Below are 14,138 nucleotides of genomic sequence, written 5' to 3' on the forward strand. Positions count from 1 at the left end.
GAAAGCAAATGGCCGGGGGGACATTTTCATTCGAGTGGAGCACGTAGTCAAACGAAAAACAAAAACAAAAAAAAAAAAAAAAGAAAAAAAAAAAGAAAAAAAAAAAAAAAAAAAAAAAAAACCCAGACAAAAAAAAAAAAAAAAAAAAAAAAAAAAAAAAAAAAAAAAAAAAAAAACGGCTTTCAAAATGATGTCAAAACAAAAGCAAAATGGAGACCCAGGCTTAGCTAGAAAAAAAAAAAAAAAAAAAAAAAAAAAAAAAAAAAAAGGACGCTAAAAAGAGGAAGAAAAAAATAAGATAGCTAGTGGACTTCAGATAAAATATTCAAATTCAACCAAGAATCCTTACGGGCGTACATATTGTTCTATTCTTCCGGTGCTTTTTCTTTCAAGCTCTCCGTTTTCGCATTTAAATGGGAACGATGTCACGCAAGAAACCGAACCGAGGTGCCTGTGACCCTCGATACGTTAGGCAGGGTAGCTTTGTAAAGAAAATTCCAGAATCCGAGACAATGAAAAAAACAAAAGAAAATAATGATCTGTTAAAAGGGATATGATTCAGATATAGAGATGGGACGCTATAGGTATGACAAAAGAAGAAATTGTTCACATGGGACGAGAGTGGCAGAACAAAGAAGAACAAGCTACTCTGAGGCAGCCTTCTCCCCAGTGGGTGGGTTCAATCCTGGGCCAAGTAAAGCGTCCGGGAGGATGATGGGTGCTTTGGGCGACACCTCGAGCTTCTCTAGCTTCTCGCCTCGTAAGATCTTTTCCATCTCCTCCTTTGTTAACGTTTCATATTCTAGCAGCGCCTTAGTCACAAGCTCCAATTCTTCCCGACGTTCCTTGAGGATAATCTTGGCACGACTACTAGCTTCATCGACGATGCGACGAACTTCGGCTTCAATTTCTTGCTTTGTTTCCGAGGACAAAGCGTCGTAGTTGAAGCTAAGGTCCACGTTTCCCAGTTTCTTAGAATACCCCATTTGCGTGACCATTGAAAATGCAGTTTCGGTTGCACTGCGGAGGTCCTAGCACGATATTAATACGAAGACACAGATGTAAGGAGGGACAAAACTTACTGCTGCACTTCCGCTGGTCACTTTCTCAGGTCCATAAATGAGTTCTTCGGCTGCTTTCCCTCCCATCGACACATCAATATCGGCAAGGTACTCTGTGTAATTTTTGGAGTAGATATCCATTTCCGGAAGGAAATGGGTAACACCCAGGGACATTCCACGAGGCACAATAGTGATTTTGTACAATGGCATTGCTGCGGGAGAGAAGTAGGCAACTAGAGCATGCCCGGCTTCATGGTAGGCAGTCAAAAGTTTCTCCTCATCTCTTAGAACCCTACTACGGGTCTCAGCTCCCATGATGATTTTATCTTTTGCCCAGTCAAAGTCCAACGGGCCAACTTTGGCTTTTTTGTATCGGCTGGCATGGACAGCAGCCTGGTTGACAAGGTTTTCTAAATCAGCGCCGGAAAATCCAGAGGTGCCACGGGCAATAACAGCAGCATCAACATCAGTGCTAATTTGCACGTTCTTCATATGGTGCTTCAAGATATCAACGCGGCCTCTGACATCTGGAAGGCCCACTACAACCTTACGATCGAAACGACCAGGTCGCGTCAGTGCCTTGTCCAGAAGTTGGGGGTAATTAGTAGCTGCAAGAATTATAACACCGCTGCTCTGTGAAAAGCCATCTAGCTCGGTTAAAAGTTGATTCAATGTTTGTTTGACATAGGCAGCATCTCTCTCGTTACGTTTGGCACCAATAGCATCTAGTTCGTCGATAAAAATGATTGCCGGGGCCTTGGTCCTTGCTTGATTAAATAGCTCACGTACTCGTTTGGCACCAACACCAACGTATATTTCATCGAATTCAGATCCGGACATGTAGAAAAACGGAACACCCGCCTCCCCTGCAACAGCGCGGGCAAGTAGAGTTTTACCAGTTCCAGGCGGGCCGACGAGAAGGACACCTTTGGGTAGCTTGCCACCAAGAGAAGAGAAGCGTTCCGGGTTCGACAAGAACTCAACAAGCTCTTGCAGTTCATCCTTAGCTTCGTCACATCCATGAACATCACTAAAACGAACTTTCTGATGTTGTGGCTGAGCTTCGTTATTCTGGGCACCTCGAACGTTTTTCAATACGCCGGTTGTTTCGACCACAAAGCTGACGAGGACCAGAGATATGTAGCAGATGAAACCAAAATACAGGAAGAATCTAATCCACCTAAAAACCTGACTTCCGGTCGACTCCTCGACGACAACGTAGATAGGCGCGTCTTTTGCTCCCGTGCTATTTGGTTTCGTAGACATGCCAATCTGGCCTCCGTGGGTCCGTGCGGCAACGGCTTGACCGACAGCTTGCACTTGATCAGGGTTCAGACTTTCATGAGACATCATTTGATTTTGCGTCTGGCCCATTCCTGACGATCCAACTTGTTGTAGAGCTTTCATATACAACTGCGTTGACTGCGTATTACTGGCAAATCCACCGCTCTGATACCGTTCAATAACGATAGCTGGCATTTTGGCACGGAGTAAAGCGGCGTAAAATGCATTTTGCGATGCTGCGCTCGACGGGCTATTGTTTGCATTTTGCTCGATATAACGTAACGTACTCTGCGAAGGACCACCAAATAGAAATCGATGTTGCTGAAACTGCGAGAGGCCTTGAACCTTAGGTATCCTTGTCGGGCGGTTCAGGGAGAATACAGAGAACGTGGAATATGAACGGATAGAATTGGGCCTAGGGGAGCTAGGAGACCTAAAATTCCGGTTGGGCCAGAGTCGATTCGAGGATACTATACAGAGATACCTTAGACTCAGATATCATTCCGGAAAAGGGGAAGTACGTACGCTGCGATAGTAACGTAGCTTTAGAAGTCTGTCGGCGTAGTAATTTCTGCTCTGCGGCCAGCTTTAATGTTTCAAAGGGTGTTGGTCCAAGACATTCTGGAAATGAGGGAAGAAACTACGCCACTATATGTGAGCAGACAGCAAAGTATATAAGGGTATGGATTACGTACATCTTTCGCTTTTTCACCATGGAGCTCGCGCAATGATCCCTGGCAGTCCGGAGAGGGAGGTCCGCGGGGTGGTTTAGTGAGTGTCTTCCAAGGCGCAGTAAATGCGTTGGCCACGCTTGGCCACAACTCGGATGTTACGCTTGCAACATTCTATCAAGATAGCTACAGTTAGAAATATAATAGCCAGACGCTCGTAGCTCCAGTTGGGGTAGCTTACCGGGAGGGAGATGGGGGTGTGAAAAGCCATGGGCACGAAAGCCTCACGGCAAAGATAAAACGAGCTACACTCTTGGGGAGAGTGTCAGGAATACAAACTATTAAAAAAGAGGGGGTCAAACTGCAGGACGGCCACGGACAGAAAGGACTGTGGCCATGGCGCTCTTTGAGCCGTTGAATCGAAAATGTCCAAAGAATCGTTTCTCATAAGGAAGCCCGAGCGGCGAATCATGACAAAGCATGGCGGTCCCAAAGCGGTAAGGTCAATTATACACGTGACATGTTTAGTCATCGGAGGCTGAAATGCCGTGGAAGCGTTGTTAAGAGCGTTGATAGTTCGGCATCATAGGTAGGGCCTTGTCGTTTCCAAATGTAGCGCATTGAGCTCTTCGCTACCAGTTTTGCTAATGGTGTGCAATCTATATTCGACGGCATGGCACCCAGGGTGATTATCCTGGCTGGTCTTCCGCCTCGCAGCTCTCTGAATTGGGAGGAATCGGAGCTTCTTCAAGCACCACTCCCGCCGCCTTACTACACGAAGCTGGTCGAAGAGTCCGACTCACCAGTGCGATGGCGGTCGCTAGCGCCGATGAATGTTCCTACCATCAAGCCTCCCCTTGAGGGAGCGTCGTTCTTTATGATGCGATCCATTCAACGATACTCTGGAAACCCGATTGACCTCAAGGCAGATGACGAGCTATCGAATTTCTACGACCACTCCTTTGCTGTTCACGAGGGAATAAGCGGTTCGCTTTTGAGCGATACTATATCGTTTACGGATGACTCCGAACTTACACCTAGCTTTGGGGAGGAAAGCCTTAACAATTCGTTGTCGAGGCGCCCGAACCAGCCTTGCGAGCGCTACACAGATGGACGCCGTACACAAGGCCATTGGAGCAACCTTGGTGATATCCCTCGTGCAGCCTATCTAGAATCTGTGGCTCCCCAGATCGTAACCGTGAACCTTCTAGCTGCGATCCTCACCATCCAACCGCGACGCCGGGTCCGAACGCGCTGGGGGCGTGAGATGGATATCGTAGAGATACTGGTTGGCGACGAAACAAAAATCGGATTTCGTGTGAGTTTCTGGGTGCCAGTGTCAAATGAGCACGCCGTTAGCGCCCCCGGGTCGCTAGACGCGTCTCTCAAGGTACTCCGGCTTCGCGACGTGATTTTTATTCGCTCCCTCGCCCTGAGCTCCTTTTGCGGACAAGTCTATGGCCAGAGCTTACGGCAGGAGACGACCAAGGTCGATATTTTGGATCGCGAGTCGGACCCTACCATCGAAGCGGAAGATGCTAATGCCGCTGGTGGCAACACGGCAGAGGCGAATTGGGCCGATCCGCAAACGAAAAAGATCCGCCGGGTCAGGCGCTGGATACGGAACTTCGTTGCGCCCGGCACGGCTGTAGACGAAAACGCATTCAGGTCTTTCACGGCAGCCGCCCAGCTCCCTCCAGACACACAATAGGTAGGATCCCTGCGTGGGCGATCAACAATCACCCCCTCTACGCTCCCGCAGGGCGGTGCCAGGCCAGATGGAAATGTTGATGCCCATCTTGATATCGACACCCAATGTCGCGGTGAGTCTGTGCAAGGTTGAGCTTAGTTCCAAGGCAAGAATCCAGGATCAAGAAGGTGAATAGAATGCATAGATCTGCCGTGACAAGGACTAGATATAGCATTGAGCGTGCGTTTTGGGCGGGCGGGTGGCGTGCTTCAAATGAGATGTGACTGGGATGGGTTGCCGGGCGGTGACGTGGCGGTCGGACACTTTAATTTCAAACTGGGGGAACGGGTTCTCTCTTGCTTCCTTGTCGTCTCCATCAGCGCCACTCAATCGCGGCTGTCGTTGTTGATCTCCTTAGATCATATGATCGGGTGGTCCGTACAGGTTCCAAAACTGGGTATGTTGCCGCGGCCCTGTGGCGCGGAGGGGGGATGAGCTGCGCGGTGCCTGGACGGGCGGGCAATAAGCTTTCCGTGGACCGGACGGAGTGCTCTGTGGAATCAAATAATAATAATAAGAATAATAAATAGCACTAGCCATACAAACACTGCTAAGAAGCATCGCCCTCGCGGCGCAAGGTGGCTGCCAAGGCCGTCGCGTGTTGCGGCGGCGCGCACGCCTGGGCCCGCTTAGCCTTCCCTGGCGGGTTAGGCTCCGCGCCCCTAGCCGGCAAGCCCAATCATAAGCGCTGCCGGGCCATTGTGACCGCCCCGGCCCAGCCCAGCCCACCTGACCACACATCCCTGAGCCCGCCGCGCTGGTTTTTCTCCTTCGACTCTCCTCCGCCTGCGCTGCCCATCTGCCATACAACCTCCTGCTCCTCCTCCTCCTCCTCCTCCTCCCCGACCTCCTCTCGCTCCATTGCCTCGTCGCCGGTTCCGCCAAGCGCTATACCTCGCCTCTGCCTCTGCCTCTTTCTCCTACGACTACGACCACGCGCGCCGTCGTTGCGCTTCCCTGTCCGGCTCCTTCACCGACTCTTTGCTCCCCCGCCCTCAGGGACTCCTCTGTCTCACCGCATCATCCTTCGCTCCCGTCGACTAAACGCTCGTTAGCTTCTCACAATGAAAGGTACGCGATATCGCGACCTCGCCCAATGGCCGGCGTCTTCTGTGCTGACTGACGCTCCCGCTATGTAGCCCTTATTCTCGTTGGAGGCTTCGGCACCCGCCTCCGCCCATTGGTAACCTGGCCTCTTCCCCAAGCTTCGCGATGTCAGCGAACCTCAATAACTAGGATCTCAACTGACTGGTGCCATGGCAGACTCTCACTCTCCCAAAACCGCTGGTCGAGTTTGCCAATCGCCCTATGATCCTGCACCAGGTCGAGAGCCTGGCTGCTGCAGGTGTCACAGATATCGTCCTTGCTGTCAACTATCGCCCAGATATTATGGTCTCGGCCCTCAAGAAGGTACGGCGTCGCTGTAAGGATATACTGTCGCGCACCTGCTAACCACATTGTGTCCCGTTACAGTATGAAGAAGAATATAACGTCAAGATCGAATTCTCAGTCGAATCCGAGCCTTTGGGCACTGCTGGCCCTTTGAAACTCGCAGAGAAGATTCTTGGGAAAGACGACAGCCCCTTTTTTGTCCTTAACTCTGATGTCATTTGTGAATACCCTTTCCAGCAGCTGGCAGACTTCCATAAGAAACATGGCGACGAAGGTACCATTGTTGTCACAAAAGTCGAGGAGCCTTCCAAATATGGTGTCGTTGTTCACAAGCCAAGTCACCCTACGCGAATCGACCGCTTCGTTGAGAAGCCTGTTGAGTTTGTGGGGAACCGCATCAACGCCGGTATCTACATCCTCAACCCAAGCGTCTTGAAGCGCATTGAGCTTCGCCCAACCTCTATTGAGCAGGAGACTTTCCCTGCTATCTGCAAGGATGGCCAGCTTCACTCGTTCGACCTTGAGGGTTTCTGGATGGACGTTGGACAGCCAAAAGACTTCTTGACTGGTACCTGCCTCTACCTCGACTCCCTCTCCAAGCGCAACTCCAAGCTCCTGACACCATCCACCGAGCCATATGTCTTTGGCGGAAACGTCTTGATCGACCCAACTGCAAAGATTGGCAAAAATTGCCGCATCGGCCCCAATGTGACAATTGGACCAAACGCTGTCGTTGGCGACGGTGTGCGGCTTCAGCGCTGTGTCTTGCTTGAGAATAGCAAGGTAAAGGACCACGCTTGGGTCAAGTCCAGCATCATCGGCTGGAACAGCTCTGTCGGCAAATGGGCCCGATTGGAGAATGTGTCTGTTCTCGGTGATGATGTGAGCATCGGAGACGAGGTCTACGTCAATGGTGGTTCCATTCTTCCCCACAAGAGCATTAAGCAGAACATTGATTGTATGTGCTCCCTTGGCTCTACCATACTACCTTTGAGCTGCAAACTAACTTTTTCTACAGCACCTGCGATCATTATGTAAGGTGAAGATTCCCATATAATGTTTTGTCTTTCTTTTCCTTTCGATTCGATTTCTCGAGGGACAAGTTTTACGTCAGTTCGAGATCGACGCAAATTTAATTAAATACATAGTATAATTCATGATGATCAGGCCGTCCAGGAGAATTCAAAAAAAAAGTGACAAATGAATAGAGCAGGGAGGTCCCTTTTCTTGTTCCCGCATTTATTCTCAGTGTTAAGCACGTCTTGTCATGTTTGTATGTATAAAGCCCTGTTTAGTACCCTGTGGCTCGTTTTGCGTTCTTTATTGTTTGACCAGTTTGGTTGTTTTTGTTATGCTTCTTCACCCTGAAGTTTCAGCCTTAATTACCTTTTCTGTTTGCGTGCGCATTTTTGCCGGAGACATATTTAGCTGTGCCCAGTTTTTTGTCTCTTCACTTGCCTTCTGATAACTGATCAACTTCTCCCTTGCATATTTCCATTTCACGGAAGAGTTGTTTCTGTTTCGCAATGCTTTCTTCAATGCCTTTACAATCAGCCTTTGTTTGGGAGTTGGTGTGGATGGGGTCTCCTGGTTCGGAGGAACAACATTTCAAGAAAGATTAGATTACTACAATACATACTCTACTTACTATATTGTTTTCTACGCCATGGTTTAAATTACTTGAGGTTTCAATCTCAATTTGTTTCATGACCTGGTATTTGTAAAGGTAGGTGAAATGCAGGCCTGTCTTGAAGGAAATGATATAGGAAACCTACAGATGCAGAGGCAAGGGGGGCATGGCAGTTTTCGAGACCAAACACCAGATTAAATGGTAACTACATATTAATACAGCAAAAAAGAAAAAATCGAACTTCCAGTTCGCCAGAGTAGATGTACATACATGCATTGCCTTTTATACCTCCATATAACTCCTTTATGATTTCGGACGACGCTCTTCCTCCTCCGCTCTATCCAATATCGCATCCCATTCCACGCGTAGCTCCTCCATTTCCTTCCAGCACTTCCTCCCCAGCTCTTCAAACTCAATCTTCTCCTCAGCAGTCAAGTCCACCGCACCCCGCTTCCTCATTCGCGTCCGATCACCATCCAGCTGCGGTGCTCCCACCACACCGCCAAACCCCCAGCCTTCCACCTCTGTGCATACCACTTTCTCTCTTCCTGATCGATCACACGCCGAGCCCCATTTAACTCTTCCGCCACCGAGCGCCGCGTAGGCGGCCTCCGCGGCATCGATGGTTGATTGCGGTGAGAGTGACAGCCAGACGGAGGCGATGGCGCCCCGGTAGGACGAGATAACGTGCCATGGAGAACCGAGAAATCGGGCAAATAGAAATGCGGCCATCATAGCATAGTAGAGAGGGAGGAGGAGGGGCATTATGGAGGTCGCGCAGATTCCAGGGTGGGCAATGTACATATTTGGTTTGATGGAGTTGATGGCACTATTCCTAGTGCTACGTTTGCGTGAAGAGGAGAATGTATCTACCCAGGGAGAGGTGCTTGATAGTGGTGATGTCAGCACTAAGACATCTGTGAGGTACTTGACAGATTCATAGGCGTGAGGGGTCTTGAGCGCCTGAATATCAGAGATATCAAATGCGTTTCTGGTCGCTTCCAGGCTTGAAGTCCAGATGACTCGGCCAGGGGCATTGCATTTCTCAAGTAAAGGCATGAGATTGTGAGTTAGCATATAGTGGCCAAAAACATTGGCACAAAACACCTCCCCTAATTCAGGTTCATCGGGAAAGGATGTTTGTTTTTTGATCAAGTTCCCCATGCTTGTTAGGCAGTATCCCGCCGGCCATGTCACCGAATGGATCAAATCGGTCATGACAAGAAATATGGCGCGCGGCCAATTTATGCCTGTGAAACCGGCAATTCCAGCATTCAGTATAAGTATATCGAGCTTCGGTATTGAAGTCAGAAGCCGTTGTGAAAGCGCACGGACAGATAGCAAGTCGCAAAGATCGACATGCTCTGGCTTCAGCGTCACTCTATCGAGATCATCTTTTAAGACATTTTTAGATTGAAGATGACTCTGCAATTGAGCCAAAGTCTCATTGCTCTTCCTCGTGCTTCTCGTAGTAAATATGAGGTTTAACGATTGGTTTCTTGGACGTTGGGATAGAAATTCGTCAATCAATCGACGGCAGATAGATAAACCAAGGCCACTGTTACATCATTAGTCCCGTTAGTAATGCAGGAATCGGGAGATAGCGAAAGGTACCTGTTTGTGCCAGTAACAAGGATGAATACCTCATCCATTTGCAATGGTCTTTTGTCCTTTCCGGCGCAAGCAACACCCTCAAACAGCGTAAATACAGTCCCGTAATCCCCGGTCCTGTTCTTCTACCCACTCAATGTTTTCCCGGCTGCCTTCCTTCTCTGTGTAGTTGAATCTCCTTTTGGCACTGTTGCCTCGTACTCGTACTTCGTAGTTACTGGAGGATCATACCGGATTTTCCGAATACCGCCGGAATACCATTTTTCCGGCGTCCACAAAGCCGGAACGACGGCTATTGAGTCTTCTCTCTATCATTCTTCCGTCTCTGACGGTGAATAATGATTTCTACTACTCCTTCTAGATAGGCGATGCATAAGGCTATTCCACCAAAAGAAAAACCGGGGTAGAATTTGAACTAACTAGCCTCTATCAACCTAGCTCCACAACTGACGTGCACGAACAGAAGAGCAGGAGAAGCCGTAGCAGGAGGTAAAGAGAAACGCGACCTGCACTTGATATTATTCTGCTTGTATCCTCTCAAAATTTTGCCGTATTTTAATCAATTGCCGGGCACTCTTACGAAGCCTTCATCCCTCGCCACCGATCCTACTCTTCCGCCTCCTGCTGTTTTCTTTTGTGGGACGTAGCCGAACGCGGCTGTGGAAACATTATTAGCTGGAGTATATTTTCATGTTGGTTAGGGGATCAGAGAAAGTTGCTACAGTACTTAAATGTCCTCTTTCGATTAACAAGCAAGATAATCTGGCCTTCTCGGTCGCAATACGGCCGAGTGGAGCGGGACCAGATAGATCAAAGAGTAAATTTCACAGTGTTTTGGATAGCCCTATCTGGCCAAGGAAATATGGCTTCGAGGAGCTGTCGATGTTCTAAATGTATTTGGCGACTAATTGAGTTGTGAGGGACCCATAGTCTCCAGGGCTTAAGGTGAATGCCCATCTAAGCGCGGCTTGTAAGGTAGATTGAATGTGGCCAACGGAAGTCTCCGGAGTCCGGAAATCGCGATTATCACGGAATACAATTTACACGGGTCTTTGGCTGTGCAGAACAAAACATGAGTCTGGTAGTTCGACTCCTCCCCATTGTTTTGTAAATTTAGAGGATGGTCAAAGTTCACATAAGACATCTTGGTTGTTGGCAGCCACGTGTCAATGGCCTTCTAGACCAGGCGCAAAATTCTGAAGGTATGAATAGTGTGAAGCCATCTTCTAAGAGAATAATTCCAATATTCTAAAGGTATCTTAGCTTCAAACGACCTTCAGAGACTCCTAGATGCTCAGTCAGAAATGAGGTTTTAGCCACCAAACTAACCTTTTTATTCTCAACGAACAAAATTGATGTCCCATTTAGTATTTTTCCCGGGAAATAAGAGCTGATCCACCATACAATTGAGACCCAGAGTACGGAGTAGTTACAGGGCAAGCCCCTCTTCAAACGGCATGAAGAGCCAACGACTTTTACATTCTCATGACGTCACCATTCGACCAGCCAGCCATCGGGAACTAAAATTGACACGGTATTGTAGATCAGCTGTTTGAAACAAATGGAAATATGGGGCAGAGCTGGGAACCTTAGGTAGCAGCAGAAACCCACAAATTTCTCTCCGGGCACCTAGTCTCCAATAAATATTTTAGCATCTCCGAATGGTTTTTTTAGCTGTGCTTCCCTCGATCCACAATCTGAATTCATTTTTCCATCGCATGGCGCGTCCTGAAGGAAAACATTGCGCAAGTTCTCCGTTGCGTGCGTATGTTTCTTGGGTGTTCTCCCTGCGGACCATGCAGCCTAGCTGCGGGATTGGCTCGATTTGTACGATTATTCAATCCCGAAAGGAAGGCGATTCAGCGATTCCACTTGTAATTCGAAACCTCATCAGGCTGAGCGCATCTATGTGTTGAGGGGAATGCAAATTTATGATCAAAGTACTCAGTATGGCGCCGGAATTGCCCCAAAGCGGTTATCTTCTAGACTTCACGTAGAGCAGTATTGGCAGGGCGATCTTGTCACATCTGCAGCTTTCTTGCCCACATCATATGTGCCCCTAAAATCGACTATGTAGTATGGAGTAATTTCATTGTTGTCAGGAACCACAGCGACTATTAGCGCTTAGTATCTGTAACACAATAATAATTGCATCGCCCATCGCATGAACATCAGCCAACGGTTCAAACAGGTTTTTTGGAAAGTTCCCGCATCCTGCAGAATAAATAGTACGAATAGAGTCTTTTTGTGATCCTTTGAGAATAATGCTAAGGCCGACAATAGAGCTCCTTTCACAAGCAAACATCCATGCAAAGCTTCTCTGGGCAAAAGCACCTCGTAATCGCTTATAAATCTGACTTACTCAAGGGTGTTGTGTGCCCAGGGAGTTTGATCTTTTCACTTAGAAGAAAATGCCCGCATTGTGGCTCGGACGGTAGATCCGATCCTCGAGAAAGTTTCGTGGGATAAGGCCATTGAGAACAGTCATTGGTCAGAAATTCAGTCATTTCATGGCAATTTCCGCTCATCAGCCTGGCCGCAGGGACATGGCTGCCATGATTATTATTGCTGGCACCAGGGCGCTCTTCTGAAGGCCGTGAACCATGAAATTCAGAGGACTTAGAGCGAGGACACCCGCCTTCTTCATTTCTCCAGAATTTTCTCCGCAGAACGGAATTGTCGCCAAATAGGGGTCGTGGTCAGGAGCATCAAATCCTGTCTTGGCGTACAGAGTACGGAGAACTGGAAATAATAGCAAAGAAGCCTTAGGCAGAACCCAACGTGCCAGCTCGGTGGGGAAAAGCATGGATGAACGCAAGCAGCCCAGCGGACCCGGGTTCTCGAAGCTCTTGTTGCCTGATGGACGATGGAACGGTTATTATTTTTTGCGATGTTGCGGGTAGAAGGCTGCCTAACGGCGGATCCTCCAGACAACTGCGATGGGGCTATGAAGTGCTGGGTACGGAGTACCTTTGGGTTAGATGTCAGGCACAAGATATTTAGTTTAGTAGTGGTTAACGGCGGCAGAGACCGCAGAAAATACCCTAAACAAACACGCAGGGTCCCTCAGAACTCAGATCGGAGGAGATGATCAAAGGGCTAACTATCAGTACTCATGAAGACAGGCAAGGCCTCAGGATGCTTCGTACTCCGTACTTGTGTGCCCGGCAAAGAGACGCTTCTATCCACCACCTGATATCGCCAGGGGAAGCATTCTTGCCTCGCGACTGATTCGAAATTCGCGACTGAAACGCTGGATAGTGCCCCGTACACACAGAATCGTCGATACACAGCCCATACCATGATGAATACCACTGGTACGATGATACATACGCATACCAAGGCATTACGGCCTCCGTACTGGGCCGGTGGGGCTCGCTGGTATTGGGTTCCGCGCGAACCCGAAGAAGTGGGGAATAGCCGCACCCTCAGCAGTCGAGGGCGCTAGCCCGAACGGGGACGGAGGCGCCGGGCAGCAAATCAACCCACTGAAGTGGTCGTAGCCACTGCTGCTCTCCAGCGTCATTAATTTGGATGATGTGTCGTTGTGGTCCGCGCGCTAGCTCTGCCTTTGAAGGGCGGTAGCGGAAGAATTCAAGCCAAGTTTACTAGTAGGGTCCAGAAGCTTGACAATGCGGAGACACCCTGTGTGTGTCAGGCCGTGAAAAGGGCGATCCTTGTGTTTGGCATCACGAACTCCGTATTAGGGAGTGCTCCGTACTCACACGGCACTCTATCCATTTTCCTCTCCCTTAGCCCTCCTCCTGCTGCTCCTGGACGGATGGATATACGGAGTACACTCTGCCGTCGCTGCCACAGGGGCTGGCATGCGGCACGTGCAGGCCCGTCGAATCATGGTGGAGATCTGGAGAGCAGCTTTAGCGAGTGGTCTTCCCGCGGATCTGCCTGATCTAGACCTCCTCGCGACAAGGTTTGCCAGATGAAACGGCTAGCCGACTGGCTTAAGCGCGCTGAAATCAAAATCTATTGCAAATCTTCATTCTCCAGGATGAGAGAAGTAATAACAATTGGGCGACGTCGGCCAGTCAGGGTTGCTCTTCCGTCAAGACAAGGAGCTACCTGCCAGGTGGCTTGAAGACACCTTCTTTATGCCATGCTCCCTTTGCAGCCGTGACCTCGTGCTTGTGAGTTCCAGCCTTGCCAGACCAGCCATCCCCGAATGTCGCTCCCCTCTAACGCCTCCCCATGCCTTAGGTCTGAAAAAAGAGAGCGATGCGATATCTTGTTTGTTAATTGGAGCGAAGGCCTCTGCGAGCCCGTTAAAATGCCGTCAGAAGCGAGGAATGCTCCCTTGGTTCGAGTGAAAAACGCCCACAAACTGCATAGCTCTCCGAAGATTTCCTTTTGCCCGCATTGCCACAGAGACTACAGCATGACAAATATTGTGTAATCAGCCCATTAGCTGCTGCCATTCGATCCCAGGCTGATCTCAAATGATAACTTGCTTTTTAGATTCTCAACACGGGAGGATGAGCGTTGATGAGGCCCGTGATGCGGAATAATGGCTTGCTATAGCTGTTGTTTTGCTTTGCGGAAAAAGTAACTGCCCTCCAACGGCAATTCCTTGGCACCATACAGGCCACAATTTGTCTGCCGATGGCGCAGGAGTATGGAGTGGCCGGCGACCCAGGCGCATGGCTCTGCACGGCTTCCCCTCCCACCATTTGGTTCTGCTTATAGAAACGTGGGCCGGAGTCTGCCACCCACCCGCGTGGGTT

The 14,138-nt window shown here is 49.2% G+C and overlaps 4 protein-coding genes across 4 annotated transcripts; 2 read left to right on the forward strand and 2 right to left on the reverse strand.

The window, feature by feature from the left end:
- Positions 1-644: 644 nt before the first annotated feature.
- On the reverse strand, positions 645-3,287 carry YME1 (i-AAA protease yme1; the record flags this gene model as incomplete). The annotated part of the gene is made up of 5 exons (XM_049253539.1): positions 645-1,031; positions 1,083-2,815; positions 2,871-2,985; positions 3,041-3,190; positions 3,258-3,287. The coding sequence occupies 5 exons, from the start codon at positions 3,285-3,287 to the stop codon at positions 645-647; spliced, it is 2,415 nt and encodes an 804-aa protein (XP_049107359.1).
- Positions 3,288-3,486: 199 nt separating this feature from the next.
- On the forward strand, positions 3,487-4,727 carry LOZ57_004498 (uncharacterized protein; the record flags this gene model as incomplete). Its single annotated transcript, XM_049253540.1, has 2 exons — positions 3,487-3,513; positions 3,633-4,727. The coding sequence occupies 2 exons, from the start codon at positions 3,487-3,489 to the stop codon at positions 4,725-4,727; spliced, it is 1,122 nt and encodes a 373-aa protein (XP_049107360.1).
- A 1,103-nt stretch (positions 4,728-5,830) lies between these two features.
- Positions 5,831-7,196, forward strand: MPG1 (mannose-1-phosphate guanyltransferase; the record flags this gene model as incomplete). Its single annotated transcript, XM_049253541.1, has 5 exons — positions 5,831-5,837; positions 5,906-5,949; positions 6,030-6,176; positions 6,240-7,116; positions 7,177-7,196. The coding sequence occupies 5 exons, from the start codon at positions 5,831-5,833 to the stop codon at positions 7,194-7,196; spliced, it is 1,095 nt and encodes a 364-aa protein (XP_049107361.1).
- Positions 7,197-8,091: 895 nt separating this feature from the next.
- Positions 8,092-9,440, reverse strand: ERG27 (3-keto-steroid reductase; the record flags this gene model as incomplete). The annotated part of the gene is made up of 2 exons (XM_049253542.1): positions 8,092-9,346; positions 9,403-9,440. The coding sequence occupies 2 exons, from the start codon at positions 9,438-9,440 to the stop codon at positions 8,092-8,094; spliced, it is 1,293 nt and encodes a 430-aa protein (XP_049107362.1).
- Positions 9,441-14,138: the final 4,698 nt, after the last annotated feature.

This window comes from Ophidiomyces ophidiicola (genome assembly GCF_022830035.1).
Source record: "Ophidiomyces ophidiicola strain CBS 122913 chromosome Unknown scaffold_19, whole genome shotgun sequence".
Classification (NCBI taxonomy): domain Eukaryota; kingdom Fungi; phylum Ascomycota; class Eurotiomycetes; order Onygenales; family Onygenaceae; genus Ophidiomyces; species Ophidiomyces ophidiicola.